Below are 22,455 nucleotides of genomic sequence, written 5' to 3' on the forward strand. Positions count from 1 at the left end.
GGCGGCAACTTGGAGACAATCCCTTCCTATATATGTGACACACAAAACGCAGACAAGACAAACAACAACAAAGGGAGGTCAGCTAGCCAGGGGTCAGTAACAGTCGAGCAATGCAGTGCCAAATCGAAGTCCAAAAGAATAGACAATAGGAAAAGCCAAGGTACAGGATTAAGAATACAAGTAAAACAGCAAGAGAAAGCCAGCAAGCATGAGGCAATAACAGGCACCAGTGTGAATGTGAGCCAAGACTAAATAGGGGAGATGAACCCGCCCTGGACGACCTGACAGGAAGGCAGGCTGTCAATCACAGGGCAAGACCAAATTTAACAATTAGAGGAGCAGAGGGAAATGAAGGTGAAATCAGACGGGTCTGGTGGAAAATCAAGTAACAAACTAGAGCCGTGTTCACACAGTGCAACCAAAAACTCTAAGCAAGGAATCAAACTGCACACGCCTCCTGCACCGCTGCATGCGAGCAGAGGGTGGCGCAGTGACCTGAACAGGCAGAGATGTTACACAGAATCTAAAACGCATCCAATTTATTATCAAAATAATGCCATTCCTGTTCATGGGCTGTGCCTGGTTTTGAGCTCAGCTCCTATGAATTGCAATACCACACACAACCTGCAGACAAGTGTGGTGCTGTCTTTGAAAGAAGTCGGTCATGTTTTTCGAATTCTATATAATCCCTTTTACCCGTTCTCTTTCCTAGACAATGAAGGATGCTGATATTAATCATTTCAGTATCTTGGCCACCAAGAAAGCAGGCATTGACCATTCAACTATCCTATTTTCAAAATCATTGTGAAGCAATCAAAGAAAATTATTTTGTACACATATTTATTGCAGAAAATCATGGGGAGTTATGATTAGTCCATTTAAATCAATTGCAAATTCATTATTATAATTGCAATCTCCCCATTGACCACTAGATGTCATGTCATTGCCACTAGATCTTTGCTAAGGCACAGTACAGGACAAATGCTCACAACAATGGTATAATACACAGACACGTCACTGTACAATAAAATAATCATAGAAAGCAGAAAAATAATGTAAAGAATAAGGTACACAGTGATGTCAGTAAAAGGGGTTACCGTACTAACTTTTAGAAATTGTTAGCGTATCCTTAAAATAGGGAATCGATATTAGACTTGTGGAGGTGTCTGACCCTTAGAGGATCAGCTGATTGAATGGGACAATGCTGCAATTTCCAGAACAGTCAATACTAAGGGGGCATTCACATGGAGTAACGCGGCAATTATTTTTGTACGATAACTCGCGTAAGAATCTAACGCGCGTAGCACATTGAAAGCAATGAGTTAAAAAGCCTCCCATTGATTTCAATGTGTTACGCGAGTTAAACGGAACACATTGAACTCAATGGGATTCTGTTTTGCAGCGCTGATTCTTACACGAGTTATCGTGCAAGAATCAGTGTCGCGTTACTCCGTGTGAATGCCCCCTAAAACTTTAGTGTGAACAGTGTCTAGATGTAAACAATAAAGAGACCAAAGCTGTCAGCAAAGTGCCAATAGCCTTCATTCATTTGATCAGTACTGAGAGTTGAACCCTCACCAATTTAAGTAGGCGTTCACACTTGCGCCAGCAGTCCACACACCATGAAATTGCACAAAAACAGCTTGGGGATGGCTTTCATACGGTCAGTTTAAAAACCCATTCATTTCAATGGGTTTTTAAAGCAAACTGCAGGTGTCCGTATGCAGCCTCTCCACTATGAAACTGCTTTTCCCCCTACGCCAAACAGCGGCACAACATGGGGTATTCCTGCCCCTGTGTACTGTTTAGGACAGGTGGAATAAGTTTAATCAACTAACAAGTCTGACCTCCCCCTCCCCTATATTAGGTCAGAGAGACCTCTCCCCCCCTGTGTTTTTTTCTGTCCTGTGGACAGAGACAGGTGGATGGGGGGGGGGGGAGATCTCTCTCCTTCCCCTTAGAGTTACTTAGCTTTGGGGGATCTTCGGAGCGTCCTGTGCCTGCGGCCGCGGGTCCCGCTGTGTGTCTGCAGCAGCACGGCAGCTTTCAGCCGCATAGGATCCTTGTTTCCGGGGAACCTACCTTCTGGATTTGGTTCCCGGCGGCCGGTATTAGCTGCGCACTCGGCCGGGCCGCCGCGCATGCGCAGAGGCTCCTGGCGCCGTGGCCCAGTCTATTTGAGCCGATAGAGCTCGGATTGGGACTCTATCTGGCTGTGGCGTTCGGGGGTCCCCTCTCCTGCCTTAGGCTACCCCCCGCCCCCCCTTTTGAGAAGGAGGGGGGTCTTTTAGGGGGGGGTTTCCTTGGGAAAGGGTGGGACTTGTAGAGTCCCGCCCTGCCTCCTCCCTCCGTCCTCCTCTCCTCCTCCTTTCCTCCGCCGGCCTTTATAAGGCCCTTGCTCCTGCTACTGAGTGCTTGACAGCATGCACTCAAGCTGGAACACTGGTATCCTTGTGGTATTAGGATTCTGTTCCCTATTTGCTTAAAGTTAAGGAGTTCTTTGGTGGAGGGGGAGGGGGAGTGAGGTCCCAATACAGGGTTTAACCCTTGTCTCTTGCCTTCCAGATGTCATCTTCTTCCTCTACACGGGACATCCCACCAAGGAAGTCCACCGCTAAGCGCCGGCACCTGGCATGTGTAAAGTGCAACATCCCGCTACCTGATGGGTACGCCTACCAGTGCTGCCGTGGGTGCAGAGGTTCGCCTTCAGAAGAAACCTCTCTGCGTGATGTCGTGGGATGGGTGAAGGAGTTCGTGGGAGACTCTATGAGGAAACTGGAGACCTCCATTGCCCAGTTAGGCAAGAGACCTCGACTGGAGTCTCCACAGCTGTCCCTCCCGTCTTTGGAGGGCCTACAGATCGTTGATCAGGTATCCTCTGAGGAGGAACCGGAAGAACCGGTAAAGGCTTCCTTCCCGCTTGAGAAAGTCCCTAGGCTGCTAAAGATTGTCAGGGCCAGGGAACCAGAGGCTGAGTCCGGTGAGGGCCCTTCTGGATCTCTCAGGTCCTTCAGAGCAAGCCCTGAGGTAATCAAGAGGATGGAGGCGGAGTGGAAGAAGCCGGAGAGGGCGTTTAATACGTCCAGGAGGTTCAAGACCCTCTTTCCCATTGCCGAAAGCCAGCTGAGCTCCTGGGGACCACCGCCGAAAGTAGACATGGCGGTCACTAAACTGTCTAGACGCACAGTTCTTCCAGCAGAAGACGGTTCCAATCTCCAGGACCCCATGGACCGGAGGTTGGAGGGATCCCTAAGGAGAATATATGCCGCCTCTTCAGCTCAGGCCTCCGTAAGCATTGTGGCAGGGGAGGTGGTGTCCAAGCTTCGGTCTGACCTAGCCACCCTGCACAAGGACACAGATGCAGGAATCCATAGGGACGAGTTACTGGAGTCCATATCAGACATTAGTCTCATGGTGGATTACCTTGCCGAGGCCGTTTTTTACCAATCTAAATTGGCCTCTAGAGCCATGGCGTTATCCACGGCCGCAAGGCGGCCTCTATGGCTTAAACCATGGCGAGCGGACAACGCCTCTAAGTTTACCTTGTGCAGTCTCCCCTTTGAGGCCGGAAGATTGTTTGGTAAGGAGCTGGATAAAATAATGGAAGGGCTGGCAGATTCTAAGGGCAAATGCCTTCCACAGTCATTTGGAAGAGGCCAGCGCTCCTTTCGGACCTACCGCCCTTCAAGAGGAACAGCAAGAGGTCGCTTCCAGAGGCGCTCGGGAGGTCAATCCAGAGGCGGCGGCCGGGGCTCCTCCCAGGAGGCAAAGAGAGGCATATGACTATCACGCCTCCAGGCACCGCGCTCCCGCGGTTGTAGGGGGTCGCCTTTCCGCTTTCGCCTCAGAGTGGTCCCGACACATCAAAGACCCATGGGTCCTCAACATCATTCACAGCGGCTACAAGATCAGCTTCGCTACACCACCTCCAGACAAATACATCAGGACCTGCCCTCTTCAGGGCACCAAACAACTTCATTTGGAGGAGTCCATACAGGAGTATGTGGACAAGGCTGCATTGGAACCGGTACCTATAGAAGAACAGGGTCTAGGAGTCTACTCCCCCGTGTTCCTGGTCCCAAAAGCGTCCGGAGGTTGGCGCATGATCATAGATCTCAGGTACCTCAATCAGTATATCTGCAGAGTACGGTTCCGTATGGAGACCATCAAGTCGGTCCTCCCCTTTCTGCAGCCAGGAGATTTTTTCGTCACCCTGGATCTAAGGGACGCTTATCTCCATGTACCTATATTTGCCCTTCACAGGAGGTACCTAAGGATTGCTGTCCGCTTAGGCGGAAAACTTTGCCATTTTCAGTTCAGAGCTCTCCCTTTCGGTATAGCATCGGCCCCCCACACCTTCACCAAGGTGGTGGCCCCGGTCGTAGTCGCCCTGCGTCTCCAAGGGATATTTATTGTCCCTTATCTGGACGACTGGCTCCTGAAAGCCCAGTCAAGAGAGACCCTCACCACACAGTTGAGTATCACCGTGGCTTTCTTAACCGAGCTGGGCTGGCTAGTAAACTGGCAGAAGTCAGTATTGGTTCCTTCCACCCGGATCCAATTCCTGGGATTCAAACTAGATTCTCTCAGCATGATGATCTCCCTGCCCTCTCCACGCAAGGAGAAGATTGGTCAAGTGGCACGACACCTTTCCCGAACCCGGAAGGTTACGATAAGGACGGCAATGAAGGTCCTAGGGCTAATGTCCGCGACCATCGAGGCAGTTCCCTGGGCGTTATGGCACATGCGCCCTCTTCAAGCCGAGATCCTGAGAGAATGGAACCACGGTCCCAGAGGACTGCAGAAGCCAATCCAGTTAACCATCAGGGCCCGTCGATCACTGAGTTGGTGGTCTCATCTCAAGGACGGGAGGTCCACGGCCCAGACTTCCTGGACCCTGTTGACCACGGATGCCTCCCTTTCGGGCTGGGGAGCGCATCTGGGGGAGACCCTAGCCCAAGGTACCTGGAGTCAACTGGAGAAGTCCCGTTCCTCCAACTGGCGCAAGCTGATGGCGATATACCGCGCCCTCCTAGCCTTTGCCCCTTACCTAGAAGGAAGGGCGGTGAGAGTAAGATCAGACAACCTGACGGCGGTTCACTATGTCAACAAACAGGGGGGAACCAGGTCCCCCTCACTCATGGAAGTGACAGACCGCATTTTCACCTGGGCAGAAGACAACTTATCCCAATTGTCAGCGGTGCACATCAGAGGACAGCTCAACATCCTAGCGGATCAATTAAGCAGAGGCCTAGCGACGAGAGGCGAATGGTCGCTGGATCCAGGTATATTTCATCATCTTACGGAGAGATGGGGTCTCCCCGAGGTGGACCTGATGGCCACACAATACAATGCCAAGGTAGGGGTATTTTGCTCCCTCTACCGGGAGGACAATCCCTTGGCAATAGATGCCCTGTCAATACCGTGGAGGTTCAAACTAGCTTACGTTTTTCCTCCAATTTCAATGATTCCGAAGGTATTGGCGAAGCTCAAGCAGGACCAGACATCGGCAATAGTGATCATGCCATTCTGGCCAAAAAGGGCATGGTTTACCCACCTCATGTCAATGAGTCGAGGGACATACTGGAGGCTTCCACAAGTCCACAACCTGGTAACTCTAAACGGTCAGCTCTGCCAGGACCTGGACAGGTTCAACCTCACTGCCTGGAGGTTAACCGCACCGTATGTGGAGACAGAGGATTATCCCAGGCCGTCCTGAGGACATTGGCCAGCTCAAGAGCAGACTCTACCAACCGCAGTTACCAAAGGATTGCTCGGATTTATCAAGAGTGGTGCATAGATAATCAGGCCGACAATTCGTCCATTGAAACAGTTCTGGAATTTCTGCAGGGTGGCCTGGACAAGGGTTTAACCCCGGCCACTTTGAAGGTACATGTGTCGGCACTGTCTGCTCATCTAGGGACGCGGTTGTCCCAGAATCCTCTGGTTAAACAATTTTTGAAAGGGGCCTCTAGGCTCCGCCCTCCTGTGCAACAGCCGGTCCCAGAGTGGGACTTAGCCTCGGTGCTTCAGGGTCTCTGTGAACCACCCTTTGAACCCTTGTCTGAGGTGGACCTAAGATACCTCACACTTAAGGTAACATTTTTATTGGCTATAACATCCGCCAAAAGGGTTGGAGAACTACAGGCTCTATCAGCTTCAGAGCCTTATATTCAATTTTTTCCCGACAGGGTTCAATTGCGGTTTGTCCGCGAGTTCCTACCCAAGGTTCCCACCCCTGATAACATTAACCAGGTAATGTCCCTACCCTCCTTTTTTCCTTCCCCTACCTCAGAACAGGAGGAGAAGTTGCATAGCTTGGACCTGGTGAGGACTTTGCGGATATATTTGGAGCGGACAAGCCCCTTTCGGAAGTCGGAGAACTTACTCATAAATATATTTGGTCACAACAAAGGTAACAAGGCATCCAAAGTTACCCTGTCCAGATGGATAAAGGAAGCCATCATTGGCTCCTTACAAACTCAGGACCTGCCTGTTCCTGAGTGCCTAAGGGCCCATACTACCAGGGCCGTATCTGCTTCCTGCGCAGAAAAGCATTCCCTCTCAGTGGACCAAATATGTAGTGCAGCTTCCTGGAGCTCTCACCTCACGTTCGCTAAGCATTATAGACTTGGCTGGCGCACCTCCGATGCAGTAGCCTTTGGTCAGTCCGTCTTAGCTGCGGCCTGCCAGGGTCTCCCTCCCTAGTGGGGTACCTTCTTGCTAGATCCCCATGTTGTGCTGCTGTTTGGCGTAGGGGGAACGAAAGATTATGAAGATAATCTGTTTTCCCTTAGCCCAAACAGCGGCACAAGGCTCCCTCCCTTTATTTTCAGATTTACTGTCTGTAAGGTAGATGGATCATTCTTGTGACTAACACAGGGGGGGAGAGGTCTCTCTGACCTAATATAGGGGAGGGGGAGGTCAGACTTGTTAGTTGATTAAACTTATTCCACCTGTCCTAAACAGTACACAGGGGCAGGAATACCCCATGTTGTGCCGCTGTTTGGGCTAAGGGAAAACAGATTATCTTCATAATCTTTCGTTTTTGCACGGACAAAAAGTCCTGCATGTCCATTTATCTGTACTTCCAACCAGAAGACTTCACTGGCTGACTACGCTGGTTTTGTTGCTATCCTTATGAAATATAAAAAAAAAACAAAAAACTTGATAGTCTTCAGTAGCTGATACCTTTTTATGGCTAACTCATAATGATGACAGATTACAACGTTTCGGAACTCTCGACTCCTTTCTCAAGTAAATTTAAAAACCATTTCTGAAGGATGCATATTTATGTACAAAAGGACACATAGAGATAGAATTCTAGGAGGAAGGGGGGGTAGAGGGTTATTAGTTATTGGTAGAAACAATGTAAACAATTCCAGATTCTTAACAGTTCTCAGGGTCTCAGGTCAGTGATTTCTGTAAGATGTCATAAACCCATGTGACAGATTTAACCCCTTCTTCAGTGTTTGAAGCAGGGTCATAAGTTTATACTCATAAATCTGTCGCTCTTTCCTTGATTTAAAATTCCCTCTTAAAACCAAAATTTTCATGTGATCAGTGATATTATGATCCTCATTGCAGAAATGTTTTGACACGGGAAGGTCCATTCTTCGTTCTCTAATTGTATGGCGATGTGAATTCATACGCATTCTAAGCTGCTGTCCGGTCTCTCCAACATACTTGTTAGAACCAACCAAATGTATTACCAGTCACCTCTATCAACCTTGATCCAGCCCTGCAAGTGTATACTAGTTAGTGCTATACTTGGTGAGATCCTGGTTTTGATCACCATAAAATATATAATTATGACTTTGTGTTATTACATGTATTTATGGGTAAGCAATAATTTATTTACAGTGACAAGATGCAATTATATAGTATAGTCTCTCATAAAACCAACACACTGAGAACTGCACTGTCATTTATAGCAAGGTACGATCGTAACGAAAAAAAACTGTTATACAATTCATTATTGTGGCATATACTAGTGCATCTCAATAAATTAGAATGTCATCAAAACTTATGGACTGTTGCTCAGTGGTCAAAGGTGTTTACAGATTAAACTAAATTTTACTTTTCATTAGGAAATCAAGATCCCCAAGTCTGGACAAGGAGTGGAGAGGCCGCTGTACACAATCCAAGCTGCTGGAGGTCTGGTGTGAAGTTTCCACAATCACTGATAGTTTGGGGAGCCATGTCATCTGCTGGTGTAGGTCCACTGTGTTTTATCAAGACCAAAGTCGGTGAAGCCGTCTACCTGGAAATTCTAGAGCACTTCATGCTTCTCTCTGCCCACAAGCTTTTTGGAGATGGCATTTTCATTTTCCAACAGGACTGGGCACCTGTCCACACTACCAAAAGTACCAAGACCTGGTTTAGTAACCACAGTATCACTGTGCTCGACTGGCCAGCAAACTCGCCTGACCTTAACCCCTTAGAAAATCTATGGGGTATTGTCAAGAGGTAGATGAGAAACCCCAGACCCAACAATGCAGACGAGCTGAAGGCTGTGATCATACAACCTGGGCTTCCATAACCCCTCTGCAGTGTCATAGGCTGGTCCCTCCATGCCACATTGCTGCATTCATGTAAAAGGAGCCCCCACCAAGTACTGAGGGCATTTACTGGACAGACTTTTCACTTGGCCAACATTTCTGTGTTAAATATTTTTTTTTACAGTTGGTCTTATATAATACTAGCTGGTACCCGCGACTTCGTCTGCGGTGATTGTAGCAGTGGGTATATACAGGCGCGGGTAAGGTTTTCGTACTGTGTATAAGGTATGGGATATGAAATGTAACTTTGTATCTTGTTGTTGTAATTCAGAGAATATGTGAGACTTTTGTGTTGAAGTTAATTTGTATTTGAGCTGCTATATATACGGTGTTGGTATAAACTTTACATAGTGACTTTGGGACAGAGGGATTTGAAGTTAACCCCTTCCCGCCGATGGCATTTTTTGATTTGCGTTTTTGGTTTTTGACTCCCCTCCTTCTAAACCCCATAACTTTTTTATTTCTCCGCTCCCAGAGCCATATGAGGTCTTAATTTTTGCGGGACAAATTTTTCTTCATGATGCCACCATTATTTATTCTATATAATGTACTGGGAAGCAGGGAAAAAATTCAGAATGGGGTGGATTTGAAGAAAAAATGCATTTCTGCGACTTTCTTACGGGCTTTGGTTTTACGGCGTTCACTGTGCAGCCACAATGACATGTTCCCTGTATTCTGTGTTTCAGTAGAGTTCCAGGGATACCAAATTTATATGGTTTTATTTACATTTTGACCCCATAAAAAAAAATCCAAAACTGTTAAAAATTTTTGCTTTGAAAAGTCGCCATATTCCGACAGTCGTAACTTTTTTATACTTCGTGTACGGGGATGTATAGGGCGTCTTTTTTTGCGTGACCGGGTGTACTTTGTAGTTCTACCATCTTCAGGAAATGTTATTGCTTTGATCACTTTTTATTCAAATTTTGATCAGAATCAAAACAGTGAAAAAATGTCGGTTTGGCACTTTTGACCATTTTTCCCGCTACGGTGTTCACCGAACAGGAAAAATATTTGTATAGCTTTGTAGAGCGGGCGATTTCGGACGTGGGGATACCTAACATGTATGTGTTTCACAGTTTTTAACTACTTTTATATGTGTTCTAGGGAAAGGGGGGAGAGTTGAATTTTTAATCCTTTTTATTTTTTTTTTTATATTTTTTTTACTTTTTTTTAAACTTTTTTTTGCATTTATTAGACCGCCTAGGGGTATTGACATGGGTGGGCGGTGTCGCGGATTGTCACAGCGGTGGGGGTCGGCAAACATGGCTGCTCCGGAGCGTTAAAGAGAACCTCCTGGAGTATCGTTAAGGTGAGGGGCAAAGTGGTAAAGTATATGTATATGAGATTGTGTGGGGTTAGGGGTGAGGCTGTAGAGGGCAATATTAATTTTGGGGCTTGCTATGGTCCAAAGTGTGTGAGATTGCAGAGATAGTGATGTGAGTTTGGGGTTTGTGGGGGTCCTGGGAAAAACGTATGTGCGCTATTGTGACAAAAAGTAGCCTATTATTTAATCGGGTGTATTAACTATGTTTGTGGAAAATTTGAGCCAAATCGGTAGAGCGGTTTTTCCGTGATTGAGGAACAAACATCCGAACATGCAAACATCCAAACACACAAACCCACAAACCCACAAACTCACAAACTTTCACATTTATAATATTAATAGGATTCTAATTTTCATAGATAATTACTTTTTAGTTTTCCTTGACTGTAAGCCATAATCATCAACATTAACAGAAAGAAACACTTGAAAAAGTTCCCTCCGTTTGTTATCTTTCACTTTTTCAACAGAATTACTAAAAAAAAAAACTTTTTGATGATATTCTAATTTATTGAGAGGCACTAGTACAAGGTTTTAACCACCTTCTTCTCTTGAGAATTGATAGAACCCAAATATACAGGATTTGCTTATGGACCAGGCCTCCAACTCTTTGTGATGTCACATACAAATTCCCCGGTAAAGGTGCAGCTTTGCCAAACATCACTCTTCCTTCAGCATGGGGTCATACCACGGGACATCTTTTAAAAACTCAATTCATGGTACAACCAACTCTTCATCACATGTCGCACCCGCACACAAAAAGCCTATGTTCACATTTGTTCTCAATGTCCACCTAAAAATTGGCGAAGGAAAGAGTCCTGCACAGAGGACTTTTTCCCAGTCTCAGTTTTAATACCTTGGACACCTGAAGGACCCCTTTATAGTTAATGGATTCAATCAGGCTGTGTGTGTGTTACCGCTATTTTAGTGTTCTCTCTCCATTGTTCTGGTACTCCGAAGAACCAGTACAATGGAGAGGCGATGCTAGAGTGAACCTAGCGTAATATACACTTTGCATTACCAACAGTTATACAGGACATCAGGAATATAACATGGAACTAAAATAGTTCCTAAATAGATACCAACGAATCTCAGGCAAGAATGTATAGCCATTTACAGATCCCCACCTAGGGTTGTTTATAAACCTAGTTACCCCTTCATATTCTTACAAACCCACTGGGTGGTAACTGATTAGTACAGTTAAATTTTTTTCTCTAGCCCCTCCATTCCTAGCATAGCACCCAATATGCTAATTATATTCTTAATTGTCAGGTGGGCAGTCCCTGCCTGTCTGCTCCTGTTCAGCACCGCCCATCTGACTGTAGAAAGCTTAATTAGCATATTACATGCTGAAAGTAAATGCACAAATTGTTAGAGAATAGAGGCGGCTAAAGAAAATATTCCTACTGTGCTGGGATAAGTGGTGCCTATTAAAGGATGCAAAGAGTTGGATATGGTGAAGGTGTTGAAAGGACTCATTAACCACTTCAGTTACGGGCCATTTTGTGGTTCAGGACCAGAAACATTTTCAGGTTTAACATTTTTAGCATTTTTGTTATTCAACTAGTTTCTGCATCTTTTTTTCAGTGACACACAGGGATTTATTTTTATCTTGTTTATTTTTGCATTTTTTTTTTTTTTTTTTTTTTTGTTATATCCAGGAAAATATAAATAAAAGAGGAGGGAAAATGTGTCTGTTTTTCACTTTTCATTGTAGTTAATAGCTCAAAGTACTACTAAAAAAACTTTTTAAAATAGTTTTTACTCTCCAATATGGTCATATTTATTTTTTATGGTGTCATCAGAGGTGTGGTTAGAACCTTAAGGGTTTTGTAATGGCATATTATTTTATAAATTATTTTATTTACCTATTTTTCGGACTATAAGACACACTTTCCCCCCCCCCCCCATATTTGGGAGGAAAATGGGAGTGCGTTTTATAGTCCAAATGTATGTCCTTGCAGAACAAGGCAACCACTTCCGGACGTATCAATGTGGATAAGGGATAAGTGTCTGTAAAGGCAAAACCCATTTAAGCCCTGAACAGGGATCGGGTTTGCATTTGGGGAATCCACTTAGGGTCCTTCCCCCCCAATGGAAACCTATACGCATAGAAAGTGTTTACCTGGAAAATCACGCAGACTGTTGCTGCTTTGCAAATCGCAGCATGCCAATTATATCTACGGAAACGCCAGTGGCTTTCCCATAGATATAACTGTACCAGAAAGTCCACGGAGGAAAACTCTGCGAACTATCTGTTGAAAGCGCTGCGGAAAGAACCGCAATGCGATCCCGTGGGGCCTTAGCCTAATGTGAGAAATGTGCTGCTTGCAGGACTTTTCTCTAAACATGTTTTGTGCGGAAACCAAACGGAAACAATATGGATCCCATTATAGTCTATGGGTTTTGTGTGTTTTCCCAGGTAACCGCTTTTCTGTGCGTATAGGTTTCCGTACGGGGGGTCCACAAGTGGACTCCCTGAATGTAAACCCAAATGGAGGTGTGAAGCGGGCCTTACTAATGGCTGACATTTAGACATAGCAGATGACACCAGCATGCTGTATCTAGTTAGCACAGATGGGAAGAGGTTAGGCATTACACAGTGTTTGTGCACAAGAATAGACGGGCTGGGATCAGCTGGCAGTGTTACAACAATGGTGGTTAGGATTCTTATTAACCCTGTGACGTTGGCTGACAAGAGGGTGCACCGACCCTTAAAGAAACTAAGAATCAGTGAAGAGGACAATGGACATGGCCACCTGAGATGGAGCGCAATAAGAAAGTCACAGGATCAAATTTTTCATTGAAAGATTATTTTCTATCCAGCACAAGGTATAAGTGAAAGTTTTGGACTTTCCTGACATTGGTCCCTGTGTAGTACTATAAACAGAAGACATGGCCTAGTGTATTTAAAACCAATAATCCACTATCATGTGTACAATGAATTGAAGAGACATGGTCATTCACAAAATTGTTCTGGCAAAATTGGGACGGTTGTCTTGTGTGGCTTAGGATTCATTCACATTGCCATGATACCTTTAGCACAACTAGATAGTGACATAACACAGTTTTTCTCTGCCTAATTTATACCAGCTCATGACTAGCGTGCTTTACAACAGTATTGTGTACCTAAAATGGCAGAAATACTTGGAAAATGTGGTGCAAGAATCTTCGCATGTCCCAGGATTTTCTTTCTGTAGTTTGCTCATATAATCTCCCCACTATATATATATATATATATATATATATATATATATATGAATACAGCTGAAGATTTTTAGATGACTGACAAAATATCATGAGAACCGCTCATTGATTTACCATTATATTTCTTGCAGTCCTCTATAAACTTCTCTAGCCCTTGGCTCCTGTCCATGTATATGAGAGCGGCTTCCCTCATGTGGTAGAAGACTGGAGCGCAGCTCATGTCTGTCCTCAGTGATGGCTGTCACACACAGCCCAGTCCTGTCACTAATGGATTCTCTAGTACAGACACACTCACACAGCCCAGTCCTGGCAGTCACATATATCCAAGTCCTGTCCGAAATACACCATCTAGTCCTGTGACATTCACTGTCCAATCTTGTCACTCACATGCACTCAGTCTTGTCACAAATATGTTATCTAGTCCTGTCAGTCATACACACCTCAGTCCTGTCACAAATACGTTATCTAGCCCTGTCAGTCATATACACCTCAGTCCTGTCACAAATACAGTATTTAGTCAGTCATATACACCTCAGTCCTGTCACACTCACACACCTCAGTCCTGTCACAAATACATTATCTAGTCAGTCATATACACCTCAGTCCTGTCACACTCACACACCTCAGTCCTGTCACAAATATCTAGTCCTGTCAGTCATATACACCTCAGTCCTGTCACAAATACATTATCTAGTCAGTCATATACACCTCAGTCCTGTCACAAATACAGTATCTAGTCAGTCATATACACCTCAGTCCTGTCACACTCACACACCTCAGTCCTGTCACAAATATCTAGTCCTGTCAGTCATATACACCTCAGTCCTGTCACAAATATCTAGTCCTGTCAGTCATATACACCTCAGTCCTGTCACAAATATAGTATCTAGTCAGTCATATACACCTCAGTCCTGTCACACTCACACACCTCAGTCCTGTCAGATATAGAAATAAAAAATGAATACACAAGTCCTGTCACAAATGCCCATGAAGTTCCTGTGACGCACGGAGTGTCCAGTTCTGTCACCCACATTCACACAGCTGAGGCTTGTAATAAACGTACAAACCAGTCCTGTCACACACAACAAGCCGAGCTCTGTCACTAATACACAATTGCAGCTCTCACATACAGGTCATTCCTGTCACTTCCACAAAACACAATCCTGTCACACTCACAACGCTCAGTTGCAGAAGCCGGTCCTGTCACAAACACATGAGGTTGAAAATGGGTCAGCCAGCCGTGACACTGACATAGGCCCCACTGTTTAGCACTGTAATCCTGTCACGTGGCAGCCATTACTGTGTACATACCGGTTGTTATATGTCATGCACAAAAATGCTGATGAGTACAGACATGCCATGTGTCACCCTCAGCTAGGAATAAAAGGATTGATGTAAATAGAGTTACCTCTGAATGTTCTTCTCTATAACATTGGATAAGTACTGAGTTATCTACCTGAACGATCCAGATGAATCCTGTCTATAGTAGATTGTAAGCTCTTGCGAGTAAGGCCCTCAGTCCCATTGTGTGAAATGACTTTCTTTGTAATGTATCTTTCTGTCTGTACTTGAACCCTACAAATTGTACAGCGCTGCGGAATATGTTGGCGCTATATAAAATTTATTATTATTATAGTACCTAATAAATATGGCTGACCTCCAGAGAGCAGCTAATAAGGATCATCAATTCCAAAAACTATTCTGCTCTATAGGTACACGCAATCCTAGTGGAGAGGCCTTCAGAAATTCAGGAAGCCCCTGGCTAAAAAATAATATATTTGTAAGCTTCACAAATGGCATCCCTGATCCAATGTGACATGGAGGGCTTGCAAGTCTAAGGCCAACAACCCGTAGGCTTTTTATTTTGGAAAATACGATGTTTTACATTTACAGACCTGGACTCCGCATGTAAGCCATCTATAATACTGTGAGTCAGTGACTCACCCCGGGACTATTATTTCATACTGTAAGCACGATTCTGGTACATAACAGTAGTCCTGCAGCCAGGCAGTAACTCACAGCATCATCGTATTGTCCAGAGGGAACAGGCCTGTGTGCAGATGACCCTACAGCTGTCTCTCTCCTAAAATGGCCATATAAATGTTTAAGCCACAGAACAATCCTTTATTGTTTTCCATGAGAGTAACCAACAGAGAAGATTCACCATATTGCAGAACATTGCTTTCATGGGCCGATGGTCCTCTGGTAAATACAACATGTAAACATGACTGCCAACACACACACACACACACACACACACACAAAGCTGCCCTGGCATTATCAGCAGAGCATTTCCCCATGTAAAAGTGGGATGTGCAGATAAAGTAAGGAAAAATGTATACACAGTTCGGTCACTACCATTGGTCCATGTAAATGAAATTAACTAGCTGCTAATATTGTCGATTGGTTATGGGTGTAAAGTCTGCGTATATAAAAGATCAGTTAGTAGTGCTGGTGGGCAGGTCATGTTCATAATTTTTCCTTAATATGTTCATCCTGGGAGATCAGGAAAGCCTGTAAGTCAGAGCCTTAAAGGGGTTGTCCAGGAACAGCCGGGGAATGTGTAGATAAAGAAATAAATAAAAAAATCAAATCACATTCACCTGTCCCTGATATTACGCTGTCAATTAGTTCCTGAAGTCTCACATATAATCACCAGGTCCTTTCCTGACGAAGGGACAGTGTGCACCTGAACAGACAGTGACATAACCAAAATACACGAAACAGAGTGTACTGGCTGTTTTTTTAATGGAAGGCACCCTGATAACATTCGGATGACATCAGATTGCCTTCTGTGCTCCATTAATATCAATTTGGCAGGGTCTGTTTTGAACCATTTTTACAGAGCAGGATAGGAATTGCACTGTAACTATCGCCATAGAACAGATCATCAGACCCCTTTTCGGAAAAGCCACCCAGTCGTGTGTGCACAGGGCTTAGTATAAGAATTGTTGCAGAAGCTTTTCATCAAATTCAAGCCACTCAATGTGCGAAACATGACATTTACATCATACAAGGAGAATTATTACATGGTGCACAAATACCCAGAGCCATTTAGAGTTTTTCATTGTTATTTACTAGACTTGCTCGCATTATAAAAATTACACTTAACAAAAGGAGCATTGTGATTCATAGCTGTTACAAAATAGATTTTGCATAGTAAAAATAAGGCAAAAATATCTTACATTTAGCTATCTAATTTAGCTTCCTTTCCAGTTTTTCATACAGTTAGGTAGTACAAAGAGTGCATATCCTTACAGATAACAAGATAAAGCTACATTTCAGATATCTGGCATAACAAAAAAGGAACTCCTCATTATTGCAAACATGAAAAGATGACATTTTGGAGTATATATGCCAACCATTGTTCATTGCCAAATACAATTACATTGGCTCACAACTGAATTGTTCAAGCATAGAGTAGTCATGAAAGTCTCCCGACATTCAGATTCATTATTAGACCTTGTCAGAATGATGTTACCAAACCAAGGCAAGATGAGACTCTCATAATTAGATGCATTTTTTATACATTGGTTTAATGAAACACACACATGGACAATGCAGAGCAGCTTTTACATTGCATAGATGACGACTTAGGGTTTGTATTGTTATTTTAACACCAAAAAACACAGTTTCCTTTTTTTGTATTGGACCAAATACTGTATTTTAAGGAGCTGGTCCATACTTATATTGACAAGTAACTTATCAGTTGAAGACAAACTGCTTGGGTTCTGGCCCTCAACAGTCTCAAAATGAAGTCTTAGTCTTGGTTTCGTTGCAGACGAAAGAATAAATTGGATGCATGGTCAGCTATTTATTTAGCTTACTTACTGAACAGTGACAACACTGATTTAGTATAATGGGACGTGACAGGTTCAAGCACAATAATTGAAACAGATCAACATCTGTCATAAAACCTTAAAGGGATTTCCCAGGACAATGATATTGATGGTAATTTCTTAAAATAGGTCATAAATATAAATTTTTGGGGGGATCCAAGCACCGCTGCCAACTAGCTGTTTAAAGAAGTCAAGTCGCTGCTTCCTCCTCTCACGCTAGTCACATCAAGTGCAGTGGTCATATTGCTCCGTTCCATTCAAAGGAATGGGTTTAAGCTGCATTACCAAGAACTACCACTAAACAAAACATAGCGCTATGCTGGTATGCAACGAAGAGCCCGCATCACTAGTCTGAATGACATGGCATGGCATCTTTAATCAGTTAATTGGCCAGGGTGCCAGACAGGGGTGTACGTCTCTGGTGTCAACAGGTATACCCCCATTGATCTGATATTGATAACCTATACTAAACAAAAGTTATCCCTTTGCAGTGTATTTTTTCAGTGCCTGGCCTTCTCACAGCAAAATTCATTATATGAACAAAGTGTGTCACATATTCATTCCCTTTTTAGACATTTTCTTAAAGTGGATGTCCCAGATCTGAAAAACATGGTTGCTTTCTTCCAGAAACAGCAGCACATTCATCTGTGGGGTTGTTTTATACTGTATCTCCCTCCACTGAATTGATTCGCAATACCATCCACAGCCTTTGGACAGGTGTGGTGTCATTTCCAGAAGAGAGCTGCCATGTTCTTTTAATTCTGCTTAACCCGCTTAAAGTCCTTATAAACACAAACCCATTACGCAAATGGAGCCTTCTAGCTCTTTTTTTTTTTAAAACTGTTGTTGAGGATCAAGAAAGGAGAAGTGGAGGCATTCATGTGTCAAGGGTCTGTGAAGGACATTAACCCCTTGATTTACAAAATTCATAGCAAGAGCTACATAATGTGCTTACTATGTGAATTATGCAATGTGAATATACATCAGAATTTACTTAGAACTTCACACCGTGCAGTTTTATCTGTTTTTTTCAGCCGGAAGTAGATCCGTAAAAGAGGGAAAAATAACACTTTAAGGCTAGGTTCATATCTGCGTTCGAGTCTCCGTACGAGACTCTGCATAAAATCAGCAGAGAGAAAAGATCTACAAGGAGGACTTTTCTCTCTGCTGGTTGTAGTAAAAAATTGGTGGAAATCCTGCCGTGTATGGGGTTTGCAGGTTTCCGCAGGTAATTGCTTCTTAAGCAGACAGGGTTTCCATCTTTTGGGTCCCCATGCGGACCTGAAGAATGGAAACCCAAACGCTAATGTGAACCTAACACAAGCTTTCCCTCTGTTTAGGGTCCACTAACAACTATGTCCTGTGTAAAGTCAGGTCTAAAGAAAGGAATAAGACAAACTGTGAAATAAGACACCAAGTGTGTACAGTGTATCATAAAGCGTAGTACAAACATACCAGGGCATTAGAATTTTTTTTAAAAAAGCACAAAGACGAAAAGCGCACATATATTTTGAGGGACCTTTCCTTATGCCGCCATTCACCTATATTTTAACAAAGGAGGAAAGGAGGCTAGCACAGCAGCCATAATAATACTATCTAAAGAACAACAAGAAACAAATGGAATGTACTGGTGTAAAGTCACTCAATAGTCCTGCCCAGTGCCAGCAAAACACTCTGTAGAGCAATGTCCAGTTTCAGTTTTACAATGTTTTGCCTGGTAATATGTAAAAGGCATAACTGAGAACATCCGCAGGACAACATATACTGACACTGGAAATGAGTTAGCAACGGTGGAACACCTACATTATAGCAAGTGAAACCATCCAGGCATTGTCATTTTCTTACACTGTGGTCAAGTTTTTTCTTCTTTACTTCGGTGAGATATTCCAGAAGATGGCACTTGTGGGGCTTTATCAGCCAGCATCCTTAAAGGGGTTACACCATGCAGAATTTTTATGGGTAAATAAATATCTAATGGGTGGGGTATAACTACTGAGTCCCTCATAGATCCTGAGAACGTGGGTGTTGTTTACAGTCAGCCTGGCTGGAGTCACATGTTGGACTGGAGGCTTTCATATTCCCATTCTCTTCAGTGGGGATGCCAGAGATAGCTGAAGTTCATCCCTTGGCTATCTCTGGTACTCCCATTGAAGTGTACGGGGGCACAGATGCATCCCATATTAAACAGGGGCACATCTACATTTAGCCAAGCTGCAGCCAGAAAGAGTTTACAATGGAGATAAAACACCCCCATTCTCAGGAACGCCCCCACTGATCAGCTATTTATACCCTGTCCTATGAACAGAGGGTAAATATTCTTGGAGGGGCAACACTCTACTGAGAGCCATGTAGTTTCTGCTTAACTTGATATTTCTCCTATCCCCCTGATATGCTGACATTCCCAATCAAATCAACGGGGGCATAATGATATCATTAGTTTTAAGAGCTGTCATTTTTGGTCCAATATAATCTGCTAATGAATGTCTTAATATATCTTTGTAGTGGTTGGAGATCATTTTTATATTATTCATATACATACATATATATTAGACACAGGTTTTAAAGATAGCATACTGGCTGCCTACAGTCACCAATAGAGAGAGCTCAGACACTTACTGCATACTGGGTTATTGTTGGGATCCATGTATAACAATATGTAGTAATTTTGTAAGCTCCATCTACTGGTGGCTGAATCCAGTCAGTATGTTGTTTTCTTAAAATGGTTTCCAGCAAAAAAAGATGTCGGTCAAGTGGTCAGAGTTGTAAACATAATCCCCACTCTTGTTCCAACGCTTGCTAGATCTCCACTGCTTTGTAGTTCCTAGTCCTAACTCAACACAACAGAAACCTCCACTTAGCCAAATCAATGGATGCAGCGGTGATCTGTCTCAGTGAATGGCTGTGAAGGCAGGACCAGAAAGTAGAGACCAGAAGTCATAGGAGATTGTAAGGAATAGTACTCTTTTTTTTTTTTTTTTTAACCCATTCTGATTCCTTTGCCATCTTTTCTTTTTCCCTGGACTTTAAATCTACTTTATATCTATGTCTACACAGGTGATTTAGAGAACTGTATCAGACCTCCAATCATTATAAACTTATATTAAGAAACTACTAAATGCAGGATTTTGAACCAAATAGATACAAAAATCTAAAAATGTTCAAGAACATTCTCTTTAAGGGGCACAGCACTTGTTAGAGTGTCATAGTCCGTTAACTGAAGTGAACGTGGTGGGTCTTCGTTCATAGGTTCTTAACAATCCTATCTAACATGCCTCATAAGATAAAGGTGCATAACCTCTTTAACCTGTAAGGATATAGTTCATGTAAGCCTAGACAAAAATATATTTCAAGTTTGTTTCCTAAAAAGAAAAGTCATCCGATGGTGGCGCATAAGAAAATCCAACAAAAGCATCATCTGCTTCTTCAACACTGGCATTAACAATGGAATAGTCTGAAGATAGAGAGACAGAATCTGGAACTGAGGAATCTGTAAATTCTGTGTCAAAATTTGAAATATCATCTGGACCAACCTAGAAGAAAAACAAACAAACAAACAAAAAAAACGCCATCAGAAAAATTCTTCAATCCTAATAACAAACAGTAAATGACTAATTGTATAGCTTATGTACATACCACACGAGGATCATAAGGTGGAGGGATTTTCTTTTCAACCAGATCCGTCCAGTTTATGGATGAGAAAAATGGATGTTTCTTAATGTCTTCCTATAAAATAAGGTGATTTAAAAAGGTTACCCCAAAGAGAAAAGGGGAAATAGTTTTTCTAGATGGTGATTAAAATACAGAACAAACCATAAGGAAGATACAATGACAGCCTGGCGCAAAGTCATATCAGGAAATAATTACAGTTCTCAAAATGATTAATTTATTGTAAAAGGGTTATTGTTCCCTGCTTCTGATAATATGTAGAAGCAAAATCATTTTGTTATACAAAAAGATACAGCTATCAGTAGTAATAGCCATAATTATTTGTTATTTAAGACCCAGATACAATGTCGTTTTAAGGGTAACGCTAAAGGGGTATTCTCATCTACATAATTATTTTTAAATTTGTAGATAATTAAAAGTTAAACATTTTTGCAAATATAAGTAATTAAACATTTTTCAGAGTTTTAAAGATTTTCTCTAAATATCTTGTGCTAACAGTCTGTTGTCTTGATCGGTTGCCAGTGGATACAACCACGAATGCAGGAACTTTCTAAGGTCAGAAAATCAGTCATGATGTCCTTATTGTGGCCGAGATAGGATGAGGTAGGGGGCCCCAGACAAAAGATTGCTCCAAGGTCAGCAAGACTTTAGGAACGCCACGGCTCAGATAGCAATAAACAATTGATCATAGTTCTGGGAAAACATGAGGAGCTCACTTAGGACACAAACAAAAAACAAACAAACCCTGTACCAGTTCATTATAAGCAGAAACAGAACTGATTGAGGGACCAGATGGAGCGCTCTTGAGAGTAGGGGAACCTCATAGCAATGGTGGCTCTGTGGTTAGCACTGATGCCTTGCCATTGGGTTTGAATCCAGCCTAGGACAACATCTACGAGGAGTTTGTATGTTCTGTTTGCGTGGGTTTCCTCTGGTAACTCCAGTTACCTCACACACTCCAAAGAAATACTACTAGGGAATTTAGATTCTGAGCCCTATATGGTACAGTGTTGACAATATCTGTAAAGCACTGTGGAATTTCATGGTGCTATATAAGTAAGCAAAAATAATAAATAAATTAGTGCCCATCCCTTCCAGATCTGGAAATATTATAGCTGTGGACTGCAAGAATTTACAGGAAATTATTATTTATTTTATAAAATATTTTTTTTTTAAAATAAAGTAAATAAGTATAAGCACCACTTACAAAATCATTCTTTGATCCAAGTCTTTGCTTTGGATCCTTTTCAAGTAGCTCTTCCAAGATTGAGGATGCAGTTATACTTATGTCAGGCCGTGTAAGAAGGGGATCGTGCAGAATGTTTTCATACATGGTTGCAGTATCACGACTGTAAAATGGAGGCTGCAAAGGAAAAAAAAAATACAAAGCGTATAGAATGATGTGCATGTAGAAGAGATGCTTTGTTATAACATATATGCAATAAGTGAATTTGACTTTGATATGATTCACACACAAATTTTAGTCTCCCTGGTCCTAGATCAACAAGCATCTATATATTTTCTAACACTGCATACAGAAGGACAACAATGAGGAAATATTGGGCCTCATTACAGATGATATGCCACAATGTTACAAAATACTAATGGCATATCTTACTAAACACAGGAGATCTCTCAGAACTGATGAACTTGGTAAACTTACTTGGATTAAACAGTCATTTGGAAGTTTTCAAAGTTTGCCCATCTAATATTAAAATGATCATTTTATCATTTCAAGAAGTGATTTAAAAGATTTTAAAGATTTTTCTGCAATCATCTTAGTTGGATGGATATAACCAGGAATATAGAAACTGGGTTGCGATATCTCCTTGTACACGCGGTGTCCACAATTAGGAAATCG

General features: G+C 42.8%; 2 protein-coding genes across 3 annotated transcripts in view; both read right to left on the reverse strand.

The window, feature by feature from the left end:
- Window positions 1-19,465, reverse strand: part of MCMDC2 (minichromosome maintenance domain containing 2) — a 39,545-nt gene extending 20,080 nt beyond the window's left edge. The window contains exons 1-2 of the mRNA XM_075270384.1: window positions 19,445-19,465; window positions 13,204-13,282 (exon numbers count right to left, since the gene is read on the reverse strand). Of these exons, the coding sequence (XP_075126485.1) occupies window positions 13,204-13,282; window positions 19,445-19,465 (100 nt within the window). The remainder of the gene's footprint in view (window positions 1-13,203; window positions 13,283-19,444) is intronic.
- SGK3 (serum/glucocorticoid regulated kinase family member 3) overlaps window positions 16,174-22,455 on the reverse strand; it is a 70,749-nt gene continuing 64,467 nt past the window's right edge. For both annotated transcript variants that reach the window (XM_075270386.1, XM_075270385.1), the window contains exons 15-17: window positions 21,802-21,957; window positions 20,562-20,651; window positions 16,174-20,458 (exon numbers count right to left, since the gene is read on the reverse strand). In XM_075270386.1, the coding sequence (XP_075126487.1) occupies window positions 20,288-20,458; window positions 20,562-20,651; window positions 21,802-21,957 (417 nt within the window). In that variant the 3' untranslated portion in view covers window positions 16,174-20,287. The remainder of the gene's footprint in view (window positions 20,459-20,561; window positions 20,652-21,801; window positions 21,958-22,455) is intronic.

The sequence above is a fragment of the Leptodactylus fuscus genome, chromosome 4, assembly GCF_031893055.1.
Source record: "Leptodactylus fuscus isolate aLepFus1 chromosome 4, aLepFus1.hap2, whole genome shotgun sequence".
Classification (NCBI taxonomy): Eukaryota; Metazoa; Chordata; class Amphibia; order Anura; family Leptodactylidae; genus Leptodactylus; species Leptodactylus fuscus.